The sequence below is a fragment of the Serinus canaria genome, chromosome 3, assembly GCF_022539315.1.
Source record: "Serinus canaria isolate serCan28SL12 chromosome 3, serCan2020, whole genome shotgun sequence".
Taxonomy (NCBI): domain Eukaryota; kingdom Metazoa; phylum Chordata; class Aves; order Passeriformes; family Fringillidae; genus Serinus; species Serinus canaria.
The window spans coordinates 52750966-52777635 of NC_066316.1; the positions used below are offsets into that span (position 1 = coordinate 52750966).

Sequence of the window (26670 nt, forward strand, 5' to 3'; positions counted from 1 at the left end):
TTGACAATTAATAATTCCAGCAAGTTTTCAATAATTGTGAGAACCAAAGCAGCATTGCAATTTATACCAGGTTACCAAAAGCATGGAAGACCTCGTGAATTAGACATGCAAAGAAAGTGTGATGTGGCAGAGGCCTTCACACAAAGAACCATAATCATATTACTGCATTCTGCTGGAAAACTGCAGAACAGATCAGTTGCCCTACAAAACTGCCACGAAAACACAATCTCAAAAATACTGTGAAGCGTTTTTTCAAACACAAAAACTCCATCAGCCAAGAACTGCTCTTCCTCCAGCAGGTGTCACTGCTGGAAACTGCAATAACAGCGCTCAGGGCTCCTGGGTTAAGGAGCAAGATGCACAAAATTGTAACCTATGCACACATCATCAAAAATACAAGAAAAACAAGGCATAGGAGGGGGAGAAACAGCTTCTTATTCGTACCTTTCAACCCTGAGCGGATGACAGTGGGAGACAAGTCATCGTAATTGTTCATTAAACTGATGTCTCCTGACGTGAAGCTGACAGTAAGCAGCGGCTTGGTGTTCTGCACCGGGACGGGATAGGCAGCTGGTCCATCTGCAAAACAAGGCTCTGAGTGAGCAAAAGGTGAGCAACCAAAAATAATCACATCCAGGCTGAAACACACTGCACTTCAGCCTACCACCATCAGGAGTTGTTCCAAGCCTCTCTACCTGCTCATTTCTGCACATCTGTGGGCACAAGCAAAGCAGGTTGAGCTAGTTAAGCTTCTCTGTTTCTGTGAAACCTCAGTGCTTTTACTTGGTCAATTTTTACTGCACCATATCCACAGGGATTTATGCATATACTATTATGTTACATAGTGGTGTTTTTCAGTCTTTCTCCATTCTCAACTCCCCAAAGTGACAAAAAAATGGAAAACCAGTGCCTTAGAAGACTTTCTTGGAACCCCAGTTGAAAACCAGCATGATGAACAATACAATGACATTAAAAGCATTCTGTTCTATACCCTTTTTCTTGGGCAGAGGTACCAGGGACTCCTCCTAAAGTCACACAGAGACATTTTAAGAACTTCAAAGAGAACATACTGACTGTTCACAAATAACTGCATTCTAAATGTCTAGGCAGCAGCATGAAAAGAGACCTGCCATTCTGCATAACAGGATCCAATGCACCCTAAAGTAGAGGTGAGCCCAAATGGAACACTTGGCTTTAAGAACGATTTCCGCAAAGTCTCCGGTCCTCTGAGCTTGTTTTTCAGCAATTCACTAAAATTCCTTTGCTCAAATACTTCATGACCAATATTGGCATCTGCAACTTTTGGTGTTTAACTCCTGTTTACAGTTTCTGAGAGGAGATGCCACTGGTCCCTGATTAAGTGCCTGTCAAGGCCCAGCCAACATCTTTCCAGTCAACAAAAATGTCAGAACCTGTTAAGAGTAGTATTGTTTCCTGAACTTGGAAAAAAGCTGATGAGAAAGAATTTTGGAGAAAGATGTCTAGTAACTATCACCTCCATGTGTATATAATTTAATAAGAAAATCCCAGCAAACTTCTAGTCCTTCCTACACATCTGTGTGAGTCAAAGGCTTGTCACCTTTGAGAGGTTTATGCTGCTGCATCTGCTCTAAAGAAAACGCATCATGTTTGGGTAATCATTAAAATAGGCTTGTAACGAGTCCACCCACCCCCTGACTGACTCAGAAAAAGCTAACACACATATTTGAAACACTTAAGCTCTCATCTACAATTTCACCATCCTCCAACTGGAACCTCGGTATTTCTGAAAAACACACCAAAAACCCAGGAAAAATCCAATTTATTGTTGTTGTCTGACTCGCTTTAGGAGCTTGCTAGATTGAAGTTAGTTTCTTTCCATCTAAGATAAGAAATCTTACCCAGTACCAGAAGTGAGGCATGAAAGCCAAAACAAAATCCAGTTTTAAAATATTCTAACATTTTACCAGGTGATCAGATTATCTTCTTTCAATATTTGTTAAATACATAAGCTTACTATATAGACACATATACTGGAAAAGGTAGATTTTTTGGTGTGAATCCAAATTAGAATTAAAACTGCAAAAGTCCTCAATTCAGAGGTTCAGATCCAAGATGAAAATTCAGAATTATTTTTTAATAACTGTTATGTATTTAAAATTTTCACTAATCAATCACTGATTGTTATAGAAAGCCAGTTCTTAATGTAGTTCAGGCTTTACACACTGAAACACAGGAACAGCTCACCTAGAGCTTATAAAGTGATCAACCACATCAATGGGAAGTATTATCATTTCTCAAATGAGAAGGGTGGGATGGACTGTGCATGGACACCCAGGCCTCATAAGTCTTTGCTACTGATGATTTCCAAAGACTTTAAAACCAAAATATTTCACCAAACGAGTTGCATTGAGACTTAAGGAGAGGGAAGGATTTATTCCTGACTCTCAAACTGGCAATGTGCTCTGAAGCATGTGAATTAATAACTCTAGCCAACTCCAGTCACCCTGCTTCTACCCCATGTCATTGCAGGAAATATCTTCATTTCTGAGCCTTCTGCAGTATTTATGGAACTCTTTATGTCAGGACTGTGAAGGATGGGACTGTAAGGATGAGCATTACAGAAATCCTACAAAACAGAGATAACGCTAAATCTATAATACTTTACACCATGTCTAGTACTGCTGTCTTTTCACATGAATCTGTATTATAGTGCATTAATTTCTGTGGCTGCACTCTGTGCCTCCAGACACACCAACCACTGCAATACCTCATATCTGCTTATCAGTGAAACCTGACATGTCCCTGTCTACTGTTTTTCACCCACCCTCACTGAAATCTTATCGAGCTTTGTGATGCTATCTCATTTGTGCAAAGGGAGGCAGAGCAGCACAGGCGAGGTACGACCTGCAGCAAGGCTGGTGGCAGAGCTGGGAACAAAGCCACTCTCCCAGACCAGCCCTCTGCTCCACCAGAGCTCAAAACTGTGGCACCCTGCTGGTTTTGTAGGGCATGACATGGCACTGGCATTTGAGATGTCTCGGTGAGCAGGTGCAAAGCTGCAGCAGGAGGATGTGCACATAGCCCTACCCTGTGGTGGGGAATAGTCGTCGGAGTCCGTGTCGCTCTCGCTGCTGTCCTCCACCAGGAAGCTGGGGTAGTTCCAGGACATGTTGAGGATGCCATCTGACTCGTGAAGGAGCACGTGGGCCAGCATGCGCCCGTGGCAGTCCATGACGATAACCTGTCCATCAGCAGTGCCAAACAGGACCTGAAAATAACACAACAACCCTCAGTCCCACCGAAGGTCAGCCACGGGGCCCTCCTTCAAATGCATCTTGCCATTAACTAGCTCCCCTGGAAACTAATTGAAAGCAAAGCAGCCATGGATGTGAAGGGGTGCCAGAATCAAAGATCAAGGTGAAGAATGAACTTAAAGCAGCAGAGTCTACAGGTTAATTTTATAAAATCTGTGAGCAAGTAATGTTTCATGGCAGATGAATTTCATTCACTTTAATATGAGACATTACATTCATTTGCACTTGATCATTACCACAATTAAAATGAGCTGGCAGAAAGGCCACCACAGATTATTTAGCATTCTTGGACAATACAAAACCTCCTAAACCTGATGGCAGAAAAGGTGTGCATCAGTCATAACAATATAAAAAGAAAAGACACAGTTGACAAAAGTGAGGTCCTAGCAGAGATTTCAAATGGTTCATTAGAAATAGAAAGCTGAATAGAGAAGGACAGGTTATTCAGTTGATGAACTAGAGAAACTGGGAGAATACCTTCAAGAAAGAAAGAAAGAAAGAGGCAAAAGCAGTATGATCAGGCAGCTGGAAGTAGATTAACATAAGCCAAGGGGAAGGCAACATGCTGCACATCCAGGGAGAGATGAGAAGAGCTTCCACCTTCCACCAACCATTTCAAACATAAAATGGATAATCAAAGCTTTTTCTTGCCCTTAAACAACTCCATAGCCAATCACAGACTGAAGGCAGACTGACTGGAACCTGCAATTTCTTTTTTAATAAATTCTTCTTGAGGATTTAAGAAAGTTAAGATCCTGCATATTTGATGAATTTTAGGAGAAAAACCAGGAAATAAGGACTAATAAATCCTAAAGCAATAAATGGATTAGCCAAGGCTGTTGCTGCCATCACATAATTCTGTATGAGGCAAATGCACTTTAAAGCAAGTTTAAAAGCACCCATCAACTTGAAAACTAGCCAGCATTAAAAATGAAGCTAAAAGGAAGGTCACACCTTACACTTGCTCTTCAGTCAACCACCTATTTCCAGTAAATTTAAGGTTCTAACAATTAAATGCCCAGGTCAGAAATTCACCTAGCCTTGGATCTTATCTTTAAGAGTGGTCAAGTGTTTGGAGAAGAGTAAAAGAACAGGATGCACTGAGAAAGCATCTCTCCTGCACACTTCTGTAACTTTCAACAATAAAACCCCACACTCCCTCTTCTCTGATAACTGATAATTTCATTTGGCATGAAATAAAGAGTTCCTTTCTTTACACTGAAAGAAACACAAATAATTGTTCCCTACTTACATTCTTAACATTGGGCACAATTTTACAGACCTCCATTATGCAATTCCCCAGTCATTTCTTTCCCCAGCTGAAGAATCACAGCCCACCTAGCATCTCCATGCACACTTGTTGTTCCCAGCCTGCAATCACCCTCGGTGACCTCTGCTCTCAGAGGTCTTTCCTTTCTATCTTCCTGCTGAGAGGCTGTGTCAGACTTGCAGCAAGCAATGTGTGTATTGCATCAGACTTATTCAACAGCAGTCTCCTAGGAAGCAATTGTCATTATTGCACTTTTGAAAGTTTCAGAAAGGAAGTGTGGTTCCCTAAGCCTTAGTAAAAAAACCCCAAAAAACAAAACAAAACAAACAAACAAAAAAAAACCCCAAACCAAACCAACCAAAAAAACCACCACCAAACCAAAAAAATAACCCAAAACACAAAAAACCCCAACGAACCACAAACCAAAAGAAAAAAAATAGAGTTCTTTTTATGATTAACATAATGAAGGTTGTAAACTAGAATGGCAATTTAACAGAATTCCCATAAAGTCATTAAAATCTTAAGGAAAACAATGGAGTTGTTTCCCATTATCAAAAATATTTAAAAGTCAGTATCTGGCTGCCTTACCTGTAATCATTACATATTGCAAATATTTTTGTGTTAAATAGTTGCTGGGTTAAAACAGCAACTGAAGTTTGCTACAAGCCTCAGAATACTATTCTTAGGTGTAAAAGCAAGAATTCAACCTTTGTTCATCTCACGCTATCCTCCCTTGTGATCCCTTATTCTATTCTTCTTCCACTTGTATCATCACATCTCCTTTCACACTGTTCTCTATTTCCACTGTTTTCACCTGCATGATCAGTGCACAGCCACTTTCACTACTCATTTTCAAAACACAGCCACTCTCTGATCTCAACAAAACAAACTTTTACAGAGGCAAAATCCTACCAGTTGTCACTGCTAGCTTCTCACACCACTCTCAGTCTATTAGAGATTAGTTTCTAACTAGTCTACAAGAAGTTCTAGAACTGCAAATACCCAGACAGGAGGTGAGCCTCTGTTGTTTCTGAAAATAGCAGTACAAGAGTCTGCCTCCTAAAACCCCACAGAAACAGTTTATAATTGGGTAGGAACAAAATCTTTGGATTCATCACTCAACAGTTCAGTCTCATCTCAATCTAAATCTAATTCTTTTGAGTAGCACTGCCCCCAAATAATTTAAAATTATGAAGTCCTCAGTAATTTCCAATTCAGAACAGCTGCACGTCAGCATCTTAATTCTTGCACTGGAACTTGAGAGAGCTCTTTAGCAACCTAGAAATATCAGAGGGAACACTTCATCTCTTCAGCCAGGCTGTAGGTTTCAAGGAGCAGCTTTAAGTTTCAGGGTTATTGTAGCAATACAACCTTTAAGATGAAAGCATTTATCAGCCTGATAGTCCTGCTGGCTGAACTCCTGCTGAAGCTGTAAAAATGTCTAATGGTGTTATCATCCATAACATTACTCAGGTTTATAAATGCCACACTCAAGCTACTTATGTCAGATGAATAAAACTCTCTTGACCTTCAGACAAAAGGTTGAACCACAGGATATCCCTAAAGGATCTAACAGAGAAATTAAGAAGTTACATTTTAGATACTTCAATTATTTTTTTGTGTGTGTTTGCAGATCTAGGAGGTCAGACAGAATGTTGGAAAAAGGGAACAAGTTATAGTGGTTTGTTAACCCTTGAACACAAAAGCTAAGTGATATTAAGAACAATTTATAAAAACCCAAGCACTTATTTTGAAGTGGTTCTTTGGCCCCTTGTTCTGTTCTTCTCTTGACTCATCTCTTCTCCTTTCCTACTGCTTGTTATTACAACTCATCTTACATGTATTACCAACTACAGAGTTGCATTTGCAGAATATGGAAAATCTGATAACCCAGTACCTAAAATCACCCAATACCTTCTGAGTGTGAGTCAGTACCACAACATAAATACAGTATGTCCTCACACAGTATCAAACATGAGCAAGCCTTCACCACAGTGAAGCTGCAGCTGATTAGAAGTCACACAAGCCCAGGGCTCCTGTAGTGCCCAGATGTTGTGTGCTTTGAAGGGGAAGCTGTGGTAAACAGCATTGGGAAAGCACACATGGCTTTCCAAGTGTACCCAGAGATGAAAGGGGGGATCAGTTCTGAAACACAAGTGTCTTGGTTCTCCATGAAACCCAAGCTTGGGGTGACTTCTATCTATTATAACAAATCTAAATACCTGAAAAACACCCTTCTCTGGAATGAGCTGACCTCTTCAGTCTATGTGCTAACTTGAGATGAGTTTCACAACCTAGTTTTGGTAAATTAATAGGTTTTTCAACTAAAGATTTTTGAACTATCATCCATGAAACTTAGCATTGAAGATTGCAACCCCCTTAAATGCCCAAGATATCAAAGACACTTCAACTAACAGACTGAAATACACCAAGACATGTGGTAAGCAAAAGATGGGATATTTTGCTCTGAAGTATTCCTATTGTGAAGAGATTAATATTAAACAGCCAAGAAGCTAAAAATTCAGCTCAAGAGGAACAGCTTGGACATGTTGGGTGGCTTTGCTACAAAAATTTCAATAACATTGCGCTGAACTCCACAGTTCCTGTAAGATCTGTTGTGATGCTGCAATGCTCTGGACCAGACACAGGACCAGCAGAAAGTGGTTTGGCAGCACCAAGATCCACAAAGCTACAGTGGAGTGAGCAAAGACCTGGTACACTGAAGGTCCAGCTCAGGAAGCCCACTGCTTTGTGGAAGTATAATTTTCTAACAGAGGTGCTTTTTTGGCACATGACACATTTTGTTGCTATTTAATTTGGTTTAATGTAGTAAATAGAACTCATCAACTGTAAGAATGCTCAAGCTTTATTATAATTGGAATACATATGAGGAGTAGAAGGCAGAATTATTCCCAATCTCAGGTTTTGGTTGTACAAACTGAACACTCAATAATGTTACAGAAAGGTATTGATAAAACAAGATGCCTCCCTTCATGACATTTAGTACTAACACTGGAGGTTTCTAATGCTGCTGGTTAAACAAAACTCCCAGGAAATCTAATCAATACATTTTCAGAACAGGGACTGTCATTCTGCATCAGGGAAACAACCAAACCTTTGACTGAAGCTGAAGTTAAAGCATTAGAAGCTGGATTTGCTATGGCTTCTGGAAGAAATATAAAGCTGTTGGAGGATACTTTAGGGTAGCACTTTGCAAGTGAGATATTCCAGTATTGTGATGCTGGAAAGCTAAAAAAGGAACATGAGTCTGTTTTACTCCTGCTGGCTCGGGATTTTTAACAGATCCTGTCTGACTTTTTACAAAGAACAAACATCTGACAACTCACAAACACAAAACAACTCATGGACTCCATTAATTTCAACAGCACTGAAAATGATTCTAGCAAACTCCATCCTAGTACAATCTGATTCTAAAAACCCCAAATTTTCACATACAGGCAGAACTTGCCTTGTATGACTGTGCAAGGTGCACAAACAGATTGGATCTAAATTCCTGGATACACTGAAACATTCTGAAAATTAATGTAATCTGTCATTAAATCTTAAGTGTTCTAATCTTCCCTAAGATGTGGCTAAGCTGTCAGTAACCCCACTGGGAAATTTCTCAAGATCTTCCTTCTCCCACAGGACAGGTAGCAGCTTTTGGTTTTTAACATTCTCCAGTGCTGTACTTCCAAAGTTTGAAGGATTCCTCCTCTTAACCACTTGAAAACCTTGCCCTTTCAGGATTTTGTTTTACTCTTTGCCTTTGTGTTTGGCACACACACCTGCTGAAATCTTGGTGCCAGGCTGTATCACTGCTGCCACTTAACAACTTGTCCTGCACAGATCTGCATTTGCAGCAGCCTCGTTTTATGTTTTGCTTCACTGACCTTCACTTTCTCAAAATTTAGACCTGTCTTTATGCTTTCTTCTTCAGTCTCCTTCCCCATCTTCCTCCACCGGAAAAACTAGGCACCTCAGAAAGTACACTTTGCAAAAATGCCAATAAGGTCAACCATTTACAATGTCAGAAGATGCTGAGCAGTTCAAGGAAGCTGAATTAGTTTTGGTTGCTCTGATTTACCCACCTGGACAAACTTTGGAATTTATGATAGGAACAGCCTTCAGTCACCATACTGCCATCATACTGATAGAGATAAATCTATTTTGCTGATTCAAAATTAACTGAGCTATCAAGTGATAAATACACAAAATGATGGATCAACCTTCTATTTATGCAGGTGGGCTTAGTAACAAAGGAAGTGCAGGGAAAATTATTGCCTTTAACTCTTTTCATTCATTAGCCGAACAAAAGAACGTCAGTCTTGCCAAGGCTTAGCTCCAGCATTCTGCAGTCCATTTAGAGGTAGCATTTGCATTTTGCTTGGGCTTTTCCTGTTTGCTGTTTCTCCACCACAAAGCAGGAGACAGTGCAGCAACCTCCTCTTTTTCATTAAAAAGTGAAGTTTGTTTTTTCTCAGTGTCATATTTCTGGCTTTCCTTCTTTTTACCTCAAAATACAGAGAGAAATAAAGAAAAGCAGAGTGAGGGAGACAGCTGGTCTCTTGCTGAATACTTTTTTTATTTCCATTAAAAATTCAGCCACTGTAAAATGATTTCCTGAACTGACACAAAAAGAGACATCACTAAAATTCACATACAAGCTCAGGGGGAAAGCACTAGATTTTTCTTGACTGCCTTTATGTTCAAAAATCTTAGAAGACTCTGTTTCCTTTGGATGTGAGGAGTTACCAGCCCCCCACATGGCTGGCACAGCCCAGGATCATTCAGCTAACCACATATATAAACAGACATACAGCAGTGAAATTCTCATTCAAGGTCATTAATCCTTCCAAAAGCAGCACTGGCTGAGTTACCTACTTTCAGGCTTGTTCATTCTCTCTTTTACCAAGTCCACAGGATCTAGATAACCATTACAAAGCTATCAAATGAGAAGGCAAAGTAAACCCATCAGAGATCTTGGTGACTAATCCATTTAATAACTATTGAAATACTAAAAACTGGGGATTCAAACTGCACTGGCTTTATTTCTCTCTGAAATAGTATAATGTAGCTGAATGATATACAGTCTTGCATGCCACTTCAGGAGTCAAAAATATAAGTTGCCTTAAAAGCAGGATCAAGCTATTAACTGCTCTGGACCTGTGGAGATAGAAGCAATTGTCCAGGCAAAGATGTTTTATGAAATGTTATCTGAAACCATTCTGGCAAATCACAGAAAGACTGATTATTATACATTCTTGTAATTATACCTGGACTAATTCTGACTTGTGTACTCCAGGCACACATATTTCTATATTCCTTCTTGACTCTCAAGACATTTTTTGAGCAAGCATCTTATAGCTTTTTAAGTGAAGAGTTGCCCTCCTATATAGTGTTCATGGCATTAATGATATGCCTCAGTTTACTTAAAATGTGAAAAAAGTCACATTTGAAGCAGCATGCAAAATGAATAGAAGGCCAACAGCTGAACACCTTCTACAGAACATCTTCTGTGACAAAAACTTGGACAGGACTCCCAGCCTGAACCGCTGAGCTCCCACAGCAGAAGTACTCTGGGATATTCTTTGAGCAGTGTTGTTTTCTGATTGCCCACAAAACTGCCAGGAAAGTCTGTCTCTGAAAACACATATTCTTCACAAATATGCAATTACACATAGCAACTAAAACAACATCTGGTGGGAAAATGCAATTAGTTTTACCAACAAACACTCAATCAGGAAAAGAAGTCAACTGATACACTTGGCAGTCTCCTGCATTATTCCCAAGTCAGATTTTAGTTATTTCCTGAAAGATATGCTGACTGCTGAAGCTAAAATCTCATTCAGGGCTTTAGAAGTCTGAGAGTTTCTGTTGGGGTTTTGTGGTTTGGCTTTTTTTTACCTAATTTAAAATAGTATTACTTAGAAACGAGGACAGCACTCTCAACCAGTGAAAATGCAATACAAAGCAGTTTAGAAGCAATGTCCTTGCTGTTTTGAATTTCATAACATAAAGTCAAGGAGTCCCTGGGTTAAGCTATACACTAATGGAAGTTAGCTCCTCAACTTCTGCCCTCTCCTTCGAGGTCCTGGGTGCTGGCAGAGAGCAGTAACTCAGCGTGGTCAGGAAATAGATGGAATGGGTGAGGTCAAGTGTAACTGAGTCAACTTGGAGTCAGGCTGAGTAATAAACTGTTACCAAATGATGCACTGAAGAAGAATGACTATTCTTTTAAAAAGCAAGGAAAGAAAGGAAGGATTAATTCCTTTTCAGCTTGCCAACAATCCCTCAACATCTGAACACTGACAAGAAACTGGATCCTGGACAAAGAACAGAGAGCTCGAGTTGAACCTATGCAGGATGAAATATTGACGGAAAAGGTTTTGGAGAATAAAGAGATATTGCTCCTGCTTTCCATTGGCATACTATCTCTTTTTGTCAAATCAATGGAAAGACTTTGTGATATCACTTTCCAAAAATATCACCTTTCTTATTTACTATGAAACTTGGCCTTGCTTTCCCAGACAAAACCTAGTGCAGAAATCCACAAATATCCTCCTCGAGATTCAATCACTCTAATCCCTGTTTTTGGCACCACGGTTTCAGACTGTTTGCAGGCTTGAAGACATCTGACCCCAAGTTCAAGACCCCATTTGGCTCCCGGTCCTCTTACTAAACTTCCAAAAAATTGATGGATTAAGTACCAGTGATGCTAAAGTTCAAATCAACCACACTGGCAGCTACGTTTCTTTTGAAGTGAAAAGACCACAAAGCTCTAGATGAACTGAAGGGATCCTGGGGCCAAAGTATTGTCAGCCAAGTGGCTTTGGCAGTGGAATAATGGACTTTTCCTGAAAAATGCTGTAAAACCTCCACAGTCTGGAGAGTTTTCCCTCTGTAAGAATTACGCTTCCACTCACGTGCCCTCTCCTGACCAGTTCAAAATCTGAACAAACAAAGCAATTTTCCTACCCTACATATGACTTCTCCTTAGAGAGCACCTTCCTGCAGAAGGTTCAGTTTTTTCCCTACACTGCCTAAAAGTGCATGCTGCTCCCTTGCAGAGCACTGCACCACCTCGTGCTTACTACTTGCCCCAGGGCTGAAGCCTAGCACAGAGCTTTTCAAAACCACAAGTTCAAGTAAACTCCCTGTCTCAGAGAACTAAAAGCTTCAGGCTATATAAGCAAAATCTTTCTGTACAGGTGCCAGCAAGGTGAGAGGAGAGGCAAACAACTTTCTTCCTGACACCTCCCACACAGAGACTGGTCTTGTTTCTATTTGCACTCATCTTTACTTTGCTGACTCAAACGTTGATGCTTCAAAAGTGTAAAACAGCACCGTGTATAAAAATGCTAAGTGGACACATTAACTGAATAGCACAAGTTTTCATCTCTCCCTCCATCTCTGGCTTGTCACTGCCATCAACATCATCCTTTCCTGAGGGAGGCAAAGACGTGGTAAAATGTGCAGCATTTAAACTTCAGATTCCAGTCAACTAAAATAGCAATATTGTGACCTGAGAGTCACAGGGAAAGAGTTACAAGGTGCACTGTTGAGGTTGATCTCTACATCCTAGTACACTGTGCTTCCAAAGGGATGCAGAAATCCACTCAGGCATTTGCTTTTTGCACTAACAAACATCAAACACCCTGTCTACAAGGACGAGCAAAACATTAAAACAGTTGTATTACTCCTTGCAGACAGAGTCATTAAGTGCAAAATTTCTGTGCAAGACTCATCTGAAACAGCCCTGACACGAAACACTGCAGGAGCTGCTGAGAAAACGAGCCACGATGCCGTCAGCCCATAAACAACCCCCGTGTTACAGCTCTCATGACTAGAACAAATGGCACCATCTTGTTAGCTCTCTCAGTGCCTTGCCTCTGCAGGCTGGATGAAGAGCATCCAGGGAAAGATTAGGCAAGGCACAGATGAAGCGAGTGGGAAGAAGAAAGCACATTGAAGCATCACCTTATTGCTCTGCTCCTCCAATTACGCACTCAGTAACTGTGCAGCACAGACTAGGCTTTCTGGCAGGAAAAATTTGTCTGGAATAAACCCCCAGATAGATGCCATGGCTCCTGAAGCTGTGGATGAGACCTAGAGGCTCCGAGGAGAACATCCTTGATGCCTACCCTCCCCAAAACTTAAGGCAAAGCCTAAAAGTTCTCATCTGAGCACAAAAATCTGCAGTGTAGCTGCTCGTTGCTAGTGAAAAAGGAAAGCACAACCAAGAAATGACAACAGTGCACCAAGCTAAGTTTTCTCCTTCCTTCTTTTTGGAAGCTGTACTCTCAGCAGAATGATGCATAAAAACCTACTTGAGACAAAAAGACAAAAAGGCAAAGGAAAAACAATGCTAATACAGCTATACACTGCTATCAGAAAAAAGGGGAGAAAAAAAGAGATATCTATTTTATAGGAAATAGCACAATACAGCCTGAAAACAACATAATAAAAAGAGATGGGAGAAAGAAAGGCAAAACACCACTTAAAATTCACATTACTTTTCCAACAAAATCTTTCACTATTATGTACCATCATAAAAATCAAGTCTCCCAAGCAAAGAGCAAAACCAAAGTGTTACTATCTTCCATCATGTATAAATATATAAAACTCTGCAAAAATATTTAAACATTTTCAGTTTATATAAACTACCCCAGATATTTTGTTTACAAAAGGCTGAAATAGCTTAGTAAATATTTACAGACCCCTTAGCTCAAGTAAGCAGAAATCATTAATTTTAATAGCCAGTTTGCCACAAAGGTTTGAAATGCTTCTAAAACCAGTCCAAAATATCAGACAGTTAAGCTGTGATGGGTTTTACCTGTTTGTTTTATATTACAAACGGATTTATCTTGAAAGACAACTGAAGTCTCCTTCCCCTGTCCTCTTTCTGCATTTTAATGCTGCTGCTCAATTATGCAGCATACAATGTTAAAATGCTTATATGTGATTTAACCATTGTCTGCAGTCCTTGTGGCTTGAATTAACTGCCTAGTTAATTAATGACACGTCTTCAATGCTATAAAAAGCCTCCAGCCATTTTTCCCAGTAATCTGAGTAATTCATCCATCAATGAAAATCAGATCTTCCTCAACAAATGTATCTTACAGTGCAATTTTGAGTGACCCTAGTCATTGCAACCATCATTTGGTAGCCTCTACATCCAGAACTGCTGGGAGAAAACAATGCATTCTTATATGTTAAGACACAAAATTACAATTATTCCCTGGCATCTTTAAGGCTCCTTTATGTGAACCTATAAGTCCTTGACAGAAACAAGAATCATTTGAATAAAGACCAAAATAATTGCTTACATTTTCAAAATTTACAGGCTGCAACCTTTTTCATTTTGTCCTTCCTTCTCTTCATTCATAACCATTATGGTAAATAGCTACCTTCCCCATACTGCCCCAGTTGCCCCTTTGTAGCTCCCTTTCATCATTCTGTCAACTCATTAGAAAGCCATCTTCAAGACTTTTTTCCACAACTCCAGATGTTTGAGAATAATTAAACTTGACCAGTGTGACTACCATACCAGCAAGGACTGCCCAAATTAAACGTGCTACAGCACCTGAATAAAACCAAAACAGGAGGATGAGTGAGAGCACAAACATCTCTTTTCAGAGCCACAGGCAAACACAGATGCAGGTGAGAAGGCAACAGCAGGGCCCAAACAGATGCAACATTTTCAAACACTTATAAATTCTGTCTTTTTAAGCTGTGTTCTGGAAGCTAGGCAAGGCTACCATCCCTTACTTTCAGCTTAGGAGCTGTTCAGAACACCATTCCCTTGAAAAGGTAGTAGCAACTGCAAATCACAGTTTAGAGATGAAAACAGGGGATCCAAAAGCAGACTGTACTAAAGGGGATTTATTAGGGAAAATTCCCACCAAGGACTAAAGCCATACCAAACTCAAGAACTCGGAGAGAGCAGCTCATGAAACACCTGATGCCACTGGTAACCATTTGACAGCACCTCTGTTAAGCACTCCTGTCAGTTCCTACTGCTCCTGAGAGCTGTGGCTGCCCCCCAGCAGAGCACGGAGCCGACCCTGTGCAGGGACACGTATGGCACCTTGTGCTGTGCCAGCACTGGGATGCCACCCCGCCCCACTGCTGGGCCCAGGAACAACACACATCCCCTTCTCCACGTGGAGCTCCCTTCTGGCTCCACCCTGATGCACTGCAGGCAGGGGGAAGGAGCTGAAGCTTGCCCCTGCCTCCTGCTTGTCATGGAAAAAAGATGCTGAAGCGTCTCTGCGGTTGCCATGGGAATAGGATGGCAAGTGCAGGGAGCAGGAGTGAGTAACAGCTTAGAAGCTGCCTCCCTGCACAGCTACTGCAAGCTTCAAGAGACTTCCAAAAAAAACGACATAGAGAGCTCCTGTGCCCTGCTTTGTGTTTGCTCCCACGCAATTCATCTGCTGCTGGTCTCTCTGCTCTCTTCCAGGGCATTACAGGACCCTTCAGTGCACAGGGTATCTGCTCCTAACACGGGGCTGCTTTTCTGTTTGCCAAGAGCACCATTTTGTCTGGTTAGGCACAGAAGAGGCTGAACTTTGGGGCCTGTATTTACACATTTTTAGTACTGGTGCATGTTGCACTGCAATGGGACCAGGTACAACAGTTAATGTTGCACCCAGCAGGATGCAAATCAAATTAGCCTACCTGCTTATATACTTATTTTCAAAGCAAACAGAAGGAAGCATGCTGGCAAAGTTCACATATGCCTGTATGTATACATATACCTGCCATGTCCTAGCCAAACAGAATCCTGTCCAGTCCCTGAATGTCCACAAATAAAAGCTTACAGCAGGAAAAGGGGAGGGGGGAAAACCAGAAATAGGCACCTACAGTTGTCAGAAAAGTCTAATAATTTGTACTAGCAGAGATGCAGGGAACAAATATAGGTTACTAGCACCTCCTGGGATATCCAGGAATTAAAATACATTAATTCATTTTCACTGAGGGTTTCCTCTATTGGAGAGTGATTTCCCTTTTCACACACAGAAACAGCAACAGCAACAACCCCAGGGAAGTTCAAGGAGTTACACTGTATTGCTGTAAACAAAGGGATAATCCTCTACAATTCCCACCCAGTTCTATGACACTGTCTTTCTCCATCATGAAGAGAGATAATCTCTTTAATGAGTAAAATATAGGGAGAAGAAGAGGGAAAGGGTGGCCTGAGGGCAGCAGACGTTGACAGAAAAATGTCACTGCAAGCTCAGCAAACACACAGGAAGGGAGATAAAGCACTGGAAAGATGTTTTGTATGACTTTTGGGTTTAGGAAAAATCCTCAATTATTTATTGACATTGCTTCTATAATTATAAATAAACTCTTTGGTTAGACAAAAATCAAGATTTTCTCACTTATTAAGTCCTCAGTCTGCTTGGTATGTACACTCCCTCTTTGAAAACAAGCATGGGAAAATGCCATAGAACTGTCTCAAGACAGGACACAGCATTCTCTGATATTAAAAATTTATTTTTCATTTAATGTATACTTTTCATCCCTACAGGACTGTAGATGAGCCTGCTCACCAGAAAAATACCCCACATGACTCCTATAGCCTCTTGCAGCCCTGAAAAAAAACCATTTAAAAACTGCAAGGAAAGTCCCACTCCTGAAATCCCATCCATCCAAGTTTTGCACAAGAATAGCACTCTGCCTGAGAGACAGAGAGCCCAGCCTGATAAAATCTTCCATTTGTACCCCCCCAAGAGCCCAATGGGGCCACGTCTTGGCCAGATGTGTGCTCTGGTTCTAGGCTACAGGAGGAGGAAATGCCTGAACGAGTGGGCCTGCAGACACACAGTGAGGTGAGAAAACTGACTTCCAGTGCTCTGCACTAAACATGAAGAATCACATTCAAAAGGCCTGTGTATTGAATTAGCTGAAGAAGCCCACAGCTCCAAGTCCATACTCGAGATCTGGGTGTGAACTACAGCAGAAATCTGCCGATGACCTTCAGGAGAAGTTCATCTGAGAGAGATGATGCTGAGAAAAAGCACTGCAGTCAACCACGTGACTCAAGTAAGTTTGTCCCCAGCAAACAAGGAGAGCTCAAAAAACCTGAAAAACAACTGAGCCACAAGAAGAATGATAACACTCTCTTCCTCAAAGAAAACACAGAACAATTTTGGCCAGTATTAATACAACCAGCTGATAACTTAACCAGGGCAGAGTCTGCACCACATCAGTTCAAAGATATGCTCAATTTCAGCAGGACTGTAGTCCACCCTAGCCACCTCTCTAGCTCTCATCCCATCTCTACACATTAGCCACTACCTCAAAGGTGCTTTACTTCAAGCACAGTAACAACACAAACCCAGAGGCCACACACACTGTCAAACAAGAGGATGGTGCCATCTGCAGCTCCAGCCTTTCCTTGTCTCTAGCAGAAAGGAGGTGGTAGGAAATTACCCTCCTCTTGCAGAGCTGTCACACAGCCATCCATAGCAAGGATTGACAGAGGTGACAGCCTACTGGTGCTAAATATACAGGAGAAAAGATGGAGGAGACAGGAGAAACCACCAGGATGCATGCAGAAGGGAGTGAAGGAGAAAGTCAAGAGAACTGAAGAGTGAACAGACATGCTATACTGAACCAATTCCTACCAGGACAATAGAAAATTGATGCTGAACAATACAATCCCCCTGGAAATGTAAAATTTAAAGATAATGGTGTTAAAGGTCATGGGACTGTGGAGTGTAATACTTTCCAGGAATACTTTCACTAGCAACCTTCAAGGTGCCACAGGGGTAACAAAAAGAACAGTAGAAAAATCTAAATTTAAATGCCAACATTTATCTTTCAGTCACTGTACTGACAAGCAGAGTACATTAAGCAATAGGAAAGAGGCTGAAGCTGTTCTAGACTAGAATAGCATTCTGTTCTCATTTGCACACATACCAATCAGGAGAAAATTTGGGTAAGGCAATAAGCTAGTAAGGGTATCCATTTCCATAAACATTTATTTATGTATATGTATGCAACGTCCTTCCCCCCTGTTTGCTATTTTTAATTTGAACTGAGCAGAGTCTCTCACCCAGCACCTCTGTGATTCATGTTTCCTCGTGCCTCCAGAGGCAAGTACATCTAAATATATTTTAGAAGATCACTTCTTTCAACCAGCTCCAGAGAATAGTACAAAGATCCATCATCACTTAACATGCAAACCCCTAGAAACCACATAGTTAGGGAGAAGTGGGCAGAGCAACATCAAACTCGTGGCTGGTTTGGGTCTCTATTTCAGTGAGTTTGTCAGCAGCAGAGTCTGTAAGTCAAGCAAGTAATTTTCACATAGCTGGAATTGGCCATTATGTTCCAAAGCATTTATCTGGATGCTGAACAAGTGTTTGTTTCCTGGAATAACCACTTATGGAGCATCCAGATTAGAAAGTACAAACATATTGGCTAAACTGAATTAAAGGCAGTCAGCCACTCCAAATTAAACACTCCAGTGAAGATATTTCCAAATACAGTAGCAACAACTGAGCATCACACAAATGGGGTAGCCTCATGTTTAAAACATAGGACTGAGAGCTATTAGATCTTAGCTTCCCCTCCTACTTCTGCTGCTTGTCTCTTCCTCTTGATCTCAAGTAAATTATTTATTGTCAAGATTTACATTTCCCTAGATTCAAAAAGAGGCAGGCAGGCCTGCTGGCTTTAAAAAGCAGTGTTGCAATAATTAATTCATTATTCTATGCAGAGTACTCTAGAATTATTAGATGCTGCAGCAGAAATGTATATTATTAGTGCTATTATATTCCACTAGCAATTCCCAAAATAACTCTACCTTGGATGAATTTATAGTATTCTAAATTGAATGGTACCTTGAGCCTTGAACCAGAATCTTTTCCATGGTGGTGTAGAATGAAGGAATGAAAACAATGCAGCTGTGATCCTAACAGGGTTTCTCTTGGCATTATTCTACGGCCATCATTTCCTTCAGCACTGAATTATACACACACTCACAACCACAGTGACAGCAAGCATGTGGAAGGAAAGACCAATCCAGTCAGCTCAGCAGTGAAAGGCAAGGGAGCAGTGTAAATCCTGCAAATGAAACCAGCGCCCTGCTCCAGCCATGCTGGAAATGCTGCTGTGTCCACTATCATATAATTCTTCAGAAAAATGGTGAAGAAGATTTTTTTAACTGGCTTTTTCAAAGCTCAGCAAAATTCATTCTTTTAAATTTTATTTGCATAAGGTTGAGACATCTCTTCAACACTCAATTACATACATTTGCTTATGTGAATGCAAAACATAACCATATGTGCTGCTGGAACTGCTTTTGCTGCAAGTGCAGACAATCCACACAGAAATGACCAGTAAGGTGTTTAATAGTCCAGCCTGTATCTTTGCTCAAATGTATTTATAAGATAGCTGTAACAACAAATTAACAGATTCGTGTCTCAAACAACTAACTTTGAATAAGACTGTGTGTGAATCAGGGTGAAAAAGTAATGACAGGGTTGGCACACTATCATATTCACCTATTAAGAACAACAGGATTAACCAAATTTTCATGGTCAGTGGGAGCAGCAGTTTTGATGGAAACTGATCTGACTTGGTAACTTTTCAAGAGGTGTATTCCATAGCACACCAATGCAACCCAACTGACACCCCTAAATGCCCCATTTTCATTACCTGTTGGTCATCTGGAGTCCATATGCCACAGGTGATCTGACTCTCCAGGTTTATTTCTGAAGACCAGTGTCTTTGTCCACTGACTGAACCGACCAGCACAAATCCATCTCTGTAGGAGATAAGTGCCTGAGTCCCATCGTGGCTCCATGTAAAGTCGCTTACCTTAACGTATCAAAGACAAGAAAATAGATATATGAGCCATGTAGGATTTCTTTTGGTGTTTTAATAAAAGGCAGCAGTGCACAGAATGAGACAGGCCAACTATTAGCCCAGCTGAAGCTCTGATGTCATGCCTACTGGAGAAAGCACTGTGCTTGCCAAGTGCCTTTGTGACAATTCTGGCACGTTCCTTTCAATAAACAAATGTTTCATTTTCTCCTGTGCTTTTTGAAAGGTATGAAGTCCCATTCCTTGCCCTCTTCATTTGGCCTCTCAGGACCTGATCACTCTTGGCTGCAGAGAAAGCGTGCATACCAACCTGTGCCCCACGATCATTCACGAGCTCCACAGACCATCTGCCTTCGTATTGTATCCAAACAAATATTCCTCCATCTGCATCACAGGTTGCCAATTTCTGGAATGGTTCATTCCACCTCACCAGCACAACCTTAAAAGATTACAAACAAAAACAGCATTACCAAAACTGCAGGTTGTGCTAACAGCTATTTAACAAGAACCAGTTAAACAACACTGCCAAATAAACATTTAAACCCTGAAGATGCACAAAATAGCAATTTTCAGCCCTGCATTAGGCACGTCTCAAGAACAGCTGGAATCATTTTGCCATGGTTGTCAAGAAATGCACAATCTCTCACCGTCAGGCCTTTTTGGAAGGCACTGCACACTTTCAATAAAATCACAGGGAGCACTGGAACACAGGACTGCATTACAGAAGCTGCAAACAGGAAGCCCTGCACAGATTATCCAGCACTCCCTCAAATGATTCTCCCACTGTAATCTCAGAGACTGTCAGACTCTACATCAAATCATCACATCTTGCTGACTTCAAATAAAGTGGCATGCTCTGCACACAATTTAAATACTCAGATTGAATACTCATATTCAAAACAACCCCAGAGAGTCTCAAATTATTAAAAAATAGAAATTTCATAGGAAAGTTGCTTTGCTACTGAGTGCAGAAGGAATACAAAGCAGATTTAGATTCTTCTCTCCACATTAGAACTATCTGAGCTTTTCTGGAGAATCTAATCAAGTCTAAACCGACCAATTGCTCTCTCATTGTTAATTAACACCAATTTAACAAATACAGTATCTCTCCAGACTACAGTATAAAACTGAAAAAAGCATGTCATCCTAGTGCCTGAAGTAAAAATTAGGAATAAAACAATTTACCTTCTGTTAGTGACTTTTCCTTAAAAAACACTTTTTCCAAATTAGTTTTTTCTCAAAAAAATTTTTTTTCCTAATCAGTTTTATTTCAAAACCATGCAGATATATATGGGACACTTACATTCAAACAAGTAAATTCCCCCCCCAGCTATTTTATTGAGACAGAGAGTATGCAAACAAAGTAAACAGATATTAAATACTCAATTAGTAGAGTGTCATTTTAACTACTTAATAAACATCCAGCTGTAATGACACTTTTTCATAAAGCTAAATAGATAATTAATCATCTAAAAGCAACAGGCAAAATTTCCCATATTTTGCTGTTTACAGAGATAGATGGATCCTCCTAAAGATTCTAGTCTCAAGATCAGCTCTAAGTAGACAGACCCTTCCCACTTCACAAAGAAATCAGCAGTCTTTTTCAGATCTAGGAAATAGGATATAGATGTGCATACCTAAAACCTAAACTTGACAGCTGAGGGATGGTCTTGCACTTATTCAGAGTGTCAAGGTCACAGCTTAAGAATGTGTCTACCAGTGGAGCTCACCAGCCTGGAGCATCAACCCTTGAACCATTAAACAGCCACAGGAAAAACCATTTCTTTGTTCATACCTAAAGCTTATGGGGAGAAGCAAGTATGACAAACCACCTCTCTGTTGTTACACAGCTTAGAAGAATCCCATTTGAGATTTTGCAGAAAAACACTGGCTTCTACTTAATATAACCTTGCAGCTGCACTCTAAGTCACCAGTCCTGTTTCCAGATGGGCAAATTATACAATGCCCCTAGATGGATTATATCACACTCAGCTTTTAAAAAAAATTCTTATGTTGGAAGAGCAGTAAATAAAATATTCCATTACAGCAATGCAAGCAGATGCATTTTGTTGGAGGTTTCACTCTGTCCCTTCCACCTAAACAAGAATAGCACAGATTTGTCAGAATTTTGTTTTCATTTTGGTATAAATCAAATCCACAGAGCCATAATTTCATTCACCCTGAGGCAAAATGCAACAATGAAGTAAGTGTACTTGCCAGCAATGCCTAACAGTATTATGAAAGTGAAGAAAACTCAAAGATAACACTGAAAAAAATCTTCATCTTTAAAAGCTGGGAGCTGCTAAGGCTAATGATGACCATTAATGAATGGAAGTTTTATCACCACTAAAACACCAATCTTTAAACACTTAGACACTGCTCATGTTTCACAGATCCCACCAAGTGAATTCTGCATCAAACCAGAATGAATTGCTAGACAGAATTTAGGAAAAAAAAGAGAACTAGTTGTTCAAATAACATGAATGCTTTAGCTAACACCATTAAGAACACTACTACCTGTCTTAAAATTGCCTTGTTCAGTCTGGCAAAGATTTGAGATAAACACACCATTTTATAAATTAGACACACAAGCTGACTTTGTAATATGAATTATGGGCAAAGAGACAAGAGTTACTTTGTTGTGTTTTGTTTCTTTTCTATTTTAAACAGGAATCTTGTTAAAACTTGAAAATTTTAATTCAGATTCTGTACAACCTGTCTTTTGTTTAGACTTGATAAAATATCCAAGAGTACATTTGAATGTAAACAAGATTAACTAGAGCCTCATCCATCTCAATTAGATACAAATTAGTAACTTCCAAAACAAACTTATTGCTTTATAATGAGAAATGAAAGCGAGACAATGATTTTTCTATGCCTTCTGATAACAGCCTCATAAGGGAGCAAATTTGTAATTTGAAAATTCAACCCATTTAAACACAGAGCAAATGTTATTTTACGAGGTCATTTTAAAGATGATGCCGTAATTTACATTTAACATCTGACTACAGGTGCTGAGTCCACAACTGCTTTGAGTATTTCCAATTTCATTTTAGACATTTAGCATGCTGAAAAAGAGATAAAGAAAGGAAGGTTTGCCCCAGGTATTAAGATGACTTTTGGCTTTTATGTTGGCTCAAATGTAAAGCATATGAAAACGTGTCCCATTGATAGCGCACTTCAATAAGGCATAAACTTGAATTACTCCTCTACAAAGAGGAATTTTACTGCTAACACATAAATGCAAAGATATCATTACTTTCACTAACAGCTTCAAGTCACAGAGGACCCATTTCTACTTCTGCCTTTATGGTTCTCTGCTTTCTACTTAGCATCTTCACACAGGTTTTGAAGGTCTGAACTTTTTTATCGTGAACTCAAAAGAGCGAGAATGTTCGTACACAAAAGTAAGTTGTCTGTTGACCATTTGTGGCCCACACAGCCTTTCTATATTGTCTAATTATTTTTGTTTGTTGGTTGGTTGGTTGTGGGGTTTTTTAATTCTATAAAAGACACAAATTGTGCTCATTCCACTATTGAAAAAAATAAAGTATCACAGGTATTAATCAGCTTCTAAACCACTGTCTTACAGAGGATAGGATCTCTCATGAATAAAACTTGGCCTGAGATATTAAGTACTATGTAAAGGCCAACAATTTGGCCCTGGACAGAATGCTTTCCACGAAGCTGTGAGCTTTTGAGTCAGTCTTATGTTTTCTTTGAGCTCCTTTTTATACAAGGAATAGTGGTAAAAAATTTGTTTTAAAAGTTCAGCATTCAGGACCTTCAATACCTCTGGTTTAATTAGCAACTTGATGTTTAGGAATTAAATTTAACTAATCCTCAATGTGCTAGAAACTCTACCCAAGAACTGACTGCATACTTTAATGCTGCTAGCAATGTTATTATCTATTTAAGATTTTAGACAAGAAATTTTGAGTAACTGCAAATTTGGAGTAGCAAATGTGTGAGTTATAGTAAACGTGATCTCTTCCCTAGAGAAACCAGGTTTGATAATCTAAATTCATTACATGTTGTTGAAACTTTTAATAATTTTTTCACATTTTTCTAACACAAGACCACTAAAATCCAAAGCATTCTGAGAGCTTTTGTTATTCCCTATTTCATTACGGTTTTTGAAGGAGATAATTGAAAATATGACACGAATCTTGTGCAAGAGCAGAAGTCCTTAATCTAGAATACCACACAACAGTCATTTTTTTCTGTACCTACTGTACATAATTGCTAGAGAAGCAAGGGACAAACATCTACAAAAAAAAATAAAAGAGGTAAGTAACTAGGGCAATTAGTTGCTAGAGTTCCTTACCAAATTTAGATGGATTTTATTATGGATATACTGTAGTGAGTCACAGTGACTCATTTTTTTTAAATCTCTGATCCTCCATCCATTTTACTGGGGAGAGGCATATGCTCTAAAGATAGAGGTCTTCTCCAGCATTCATTTTCACAAATGCTATGGATATGTGCTTGCAGATGGATTGCCACAGCAATAGAGAGCAGAGAATACTCCATGCCAATGTTTGATCACTGCCCAATTTGCTACACCTGAAGAGCCACGTTCCTGTATCTGGCATGAGCATTTCTGCAACTACAAGTGAAGTTGACATCTTTGCAGGGTGCACAGATGTGATACATTACAACTCCATTGAGCACATGGAATAGCTGGCCTTTCCCTCCTCAGATAAATCATACTACATTTCCAATGCTATTGAAGAAATAGTTCCACCTTCCAAGCAGTGGCAGTAAGAGACCTAGCTGTTCCCAGGACAGAATAACAAGGGAGATCAGGCTATTGCCTAGAGCAGCAGAGTAAAGCACTCAGTCTGTCCAAAGATTTCTTCCAATCCTAAGCTTTTAGGAAAGTACTCAACTTTTTAAAGAAACATATAAAGGCTGAAAAAAGCACTGACAAAAGGGATTGGACAATCTACCTGGAATCACTGAGCATCACCTATTTGCTTTATCAAGTAGTCCTGTTATGCAACTCCCTAATAAATACACTGGTCTTTAGTCAGGCTTTCAACTAAGGATAAATATGTGCATACAGTAGGTGCAACACTGGCACACATTACAGTTTCTTAATGGCCACAGAGCTGAAAAAATCTGTAAGTATATCTATTAAAGAAAAAAAATGGGTGTAGAGTGAGGAACAGAAATGGAACACTGAAGTACAAGAACCAGAGAAAACACCTTTACATGCAGTAAAGGCATTTCAGTGCCTCTCCCTCCACTGCACAGATACAGCTACACGTATATACACATATGGGTATATATATTACATAATTATAACATGGGTATGTGCATGAATACACATCCCTATCAATCTTTAAGGAACCTTGCCAGCTTTGTATATTCTCTAGCTAACTAACTGAAGTTAGTTAAGCAAAGTGGATTTTTGTAACTAAAATATAATTTGGATGTTGGAACAGGCACCCAGAATAAGCAGTAGAGTTGCAGTTAACGAGCTATTGCTTCTCACAATACTTTACCTATAACCAATATTTAGTTCTAAATGGTTCTGCACATGTTTAGTTCAATTAAACATTTAACTGTCTTTTAAATATTAGTATATTTTAACATAAAGGTTATCTAAGTTTTCTCTCTCCTAATTTCTCACACTGCAGATTGTTTGCAATTGTTCTTACTTTCACCTTCCCTTATGACCTCTATTTCGTGCCATTACAATAATGCCAGGATAATTCTCTCCATTCCAACTAATTCAATCACACAAAGAGCATCAAGCAAGCATTTCTCCTCCTAATAATACCAGACAAAAAAGCAGCAGATGTGGTAGACAGCAAGCTGGCATCACCCATTTTTCCTATCCTCCTAGTCTTCTACTGCATTCTCTAATGACACACTCCCTATCTCTCCCACACCTGCAGAGCTCTGACTTTTTGTTTCCAATGACATTACAACCAGAGGAAGTGCCTCATTTGCATATGGAGCTGTCACCTTCCTAGGTATGATACCCATCAAGGAATTATTATTACTAAGAAGAAACTACTACTATTAATAACAAATATTGTGCTGCAGCTAAAGAATGCCAAATCTGTAATGGCATTTACATTTCTTGAGAAAAACTGCCAACTCACAATAGGGGCTGCAGGTTACAGAGGGCGTAAAGGAATGGCAAAGAAGTTCTGGGAGACAGAAAACACCAAAATTCCAAATTCTCCATGTTTCTCTAGACTATACAATAAAGGTGAGCTCTCCTCCTAGAAGGGCTGGAGCAGCCTCCAGATACCTGAGGGACAGATGCCATATAATATTCCCTATCCGTGCCTTGGGATAAGCTTAGGTCAGCAGTGCCCTGCACTGAGGGCACAGCAGCTGCTCACAGCCCCCAGGGTTCAGCTGCTGCCAGTGGCACAGCTTTCCACTGCCACTAGTACATCCTTTATCCCAGGATCCTACATTTGTATTGAAAGAGGTGTATTATCCTGCAGCTGCTGTCATCTCGCTTGTTCTGCTCTTTGAAAAGGAGTTTCAATATTTTAAATTTTTTTTAAGCTTACAATCTGATTCATGGTATGACATTGTCAACAAGCTAAGCATGTCCCCTGGGGAGTTAGCCTTGTGCTAAATGAAATCAGAGGTAAGGCTGGACCAGCAAGAAAGTGATAATCTTAATGGACATGAAAGGTCCAGGTCCAATCCTGTACCTTCCTCTGACCACAGACTTCTCTGTGGCTTTCATGTGAAATCCTACTCCAAATCCCTAACTCAAACACCTCAAGTAAAGCTCTGAAGTTCAATGTAGGGATACATCAGATGCTCTGTGCCATTTTGTTGGATGCACTTGCTCTTTTTTCCCCTTTCTCCTCGCTGTTTGTTTTCATAATGCTCAGGGCACACACCAGGCTGACAAAGACTGGGATCACCTGTGCAGCTGCAGAAGGAGAAGGGGCCAGGTAGGAGCAGTGCAGCTCACCAGCAATAACCCTCTGAGTACCTGCAGGGGAGGTATCCATTCCCCCAGCGCTCACTTACTCTGTGTGTGAGTGGCTGGTAGCCTCTGCAAGTAACAGTGTGGCTCACCCACTGGGAAGAATGTTGATGCTCCCCAGCAAGTTTTGTTAATTTGCTTTGCAGATGAATGATAAACACACCTATTTTTAAAAGGTATCTTGAGGCTGGCATCCAACCCACCATGTATACCTATTTTTGAAAGGTATCATGTGGTTGGCATGAAATCCCTAATGGATGCCAGCCTGATCTGTAAAAGCTTGAGGAAAC

General features: G+C 40.1%; 1 protein-coding gene across 5 annotated transcripts in view; it reads right to left on the bottom strand.

Moving 5' to 3' along the window:
* The window catches only part of TULP4 (TUB like protein 4), a 145389-nt gene that overhangs the window by 30506 nt on the left and 88213 nt on the right, over nucleotides 1-26670 (bottom strand). For all 5 annotated transcript variants that reach the window (XM_030235547.2, XM_050972915.1, XM_050972914.1 and 2 more), the window contains 4 exons: nucleotides 19721-19849; nucleotides 19243-19404; nucleotides 3070-3250; nucleotides 445-579 (listed from right to left, as the gene is read on the bottom strand). In XM_030235547.2, coding sequence (XP_030091407.2) covers nucleotides 445-579; nucleotides 3070-3250; nucleotides 19243-19404; nucleotides 19721-19849 — 607 coding nt within the window. The remainder of the gene's footprint in view (nucleotides 1-444; nucleotides 580-3069; nucleotides 3251-19242; nucleotides 19405-19720; nucleotides 19850-26670) is intronic.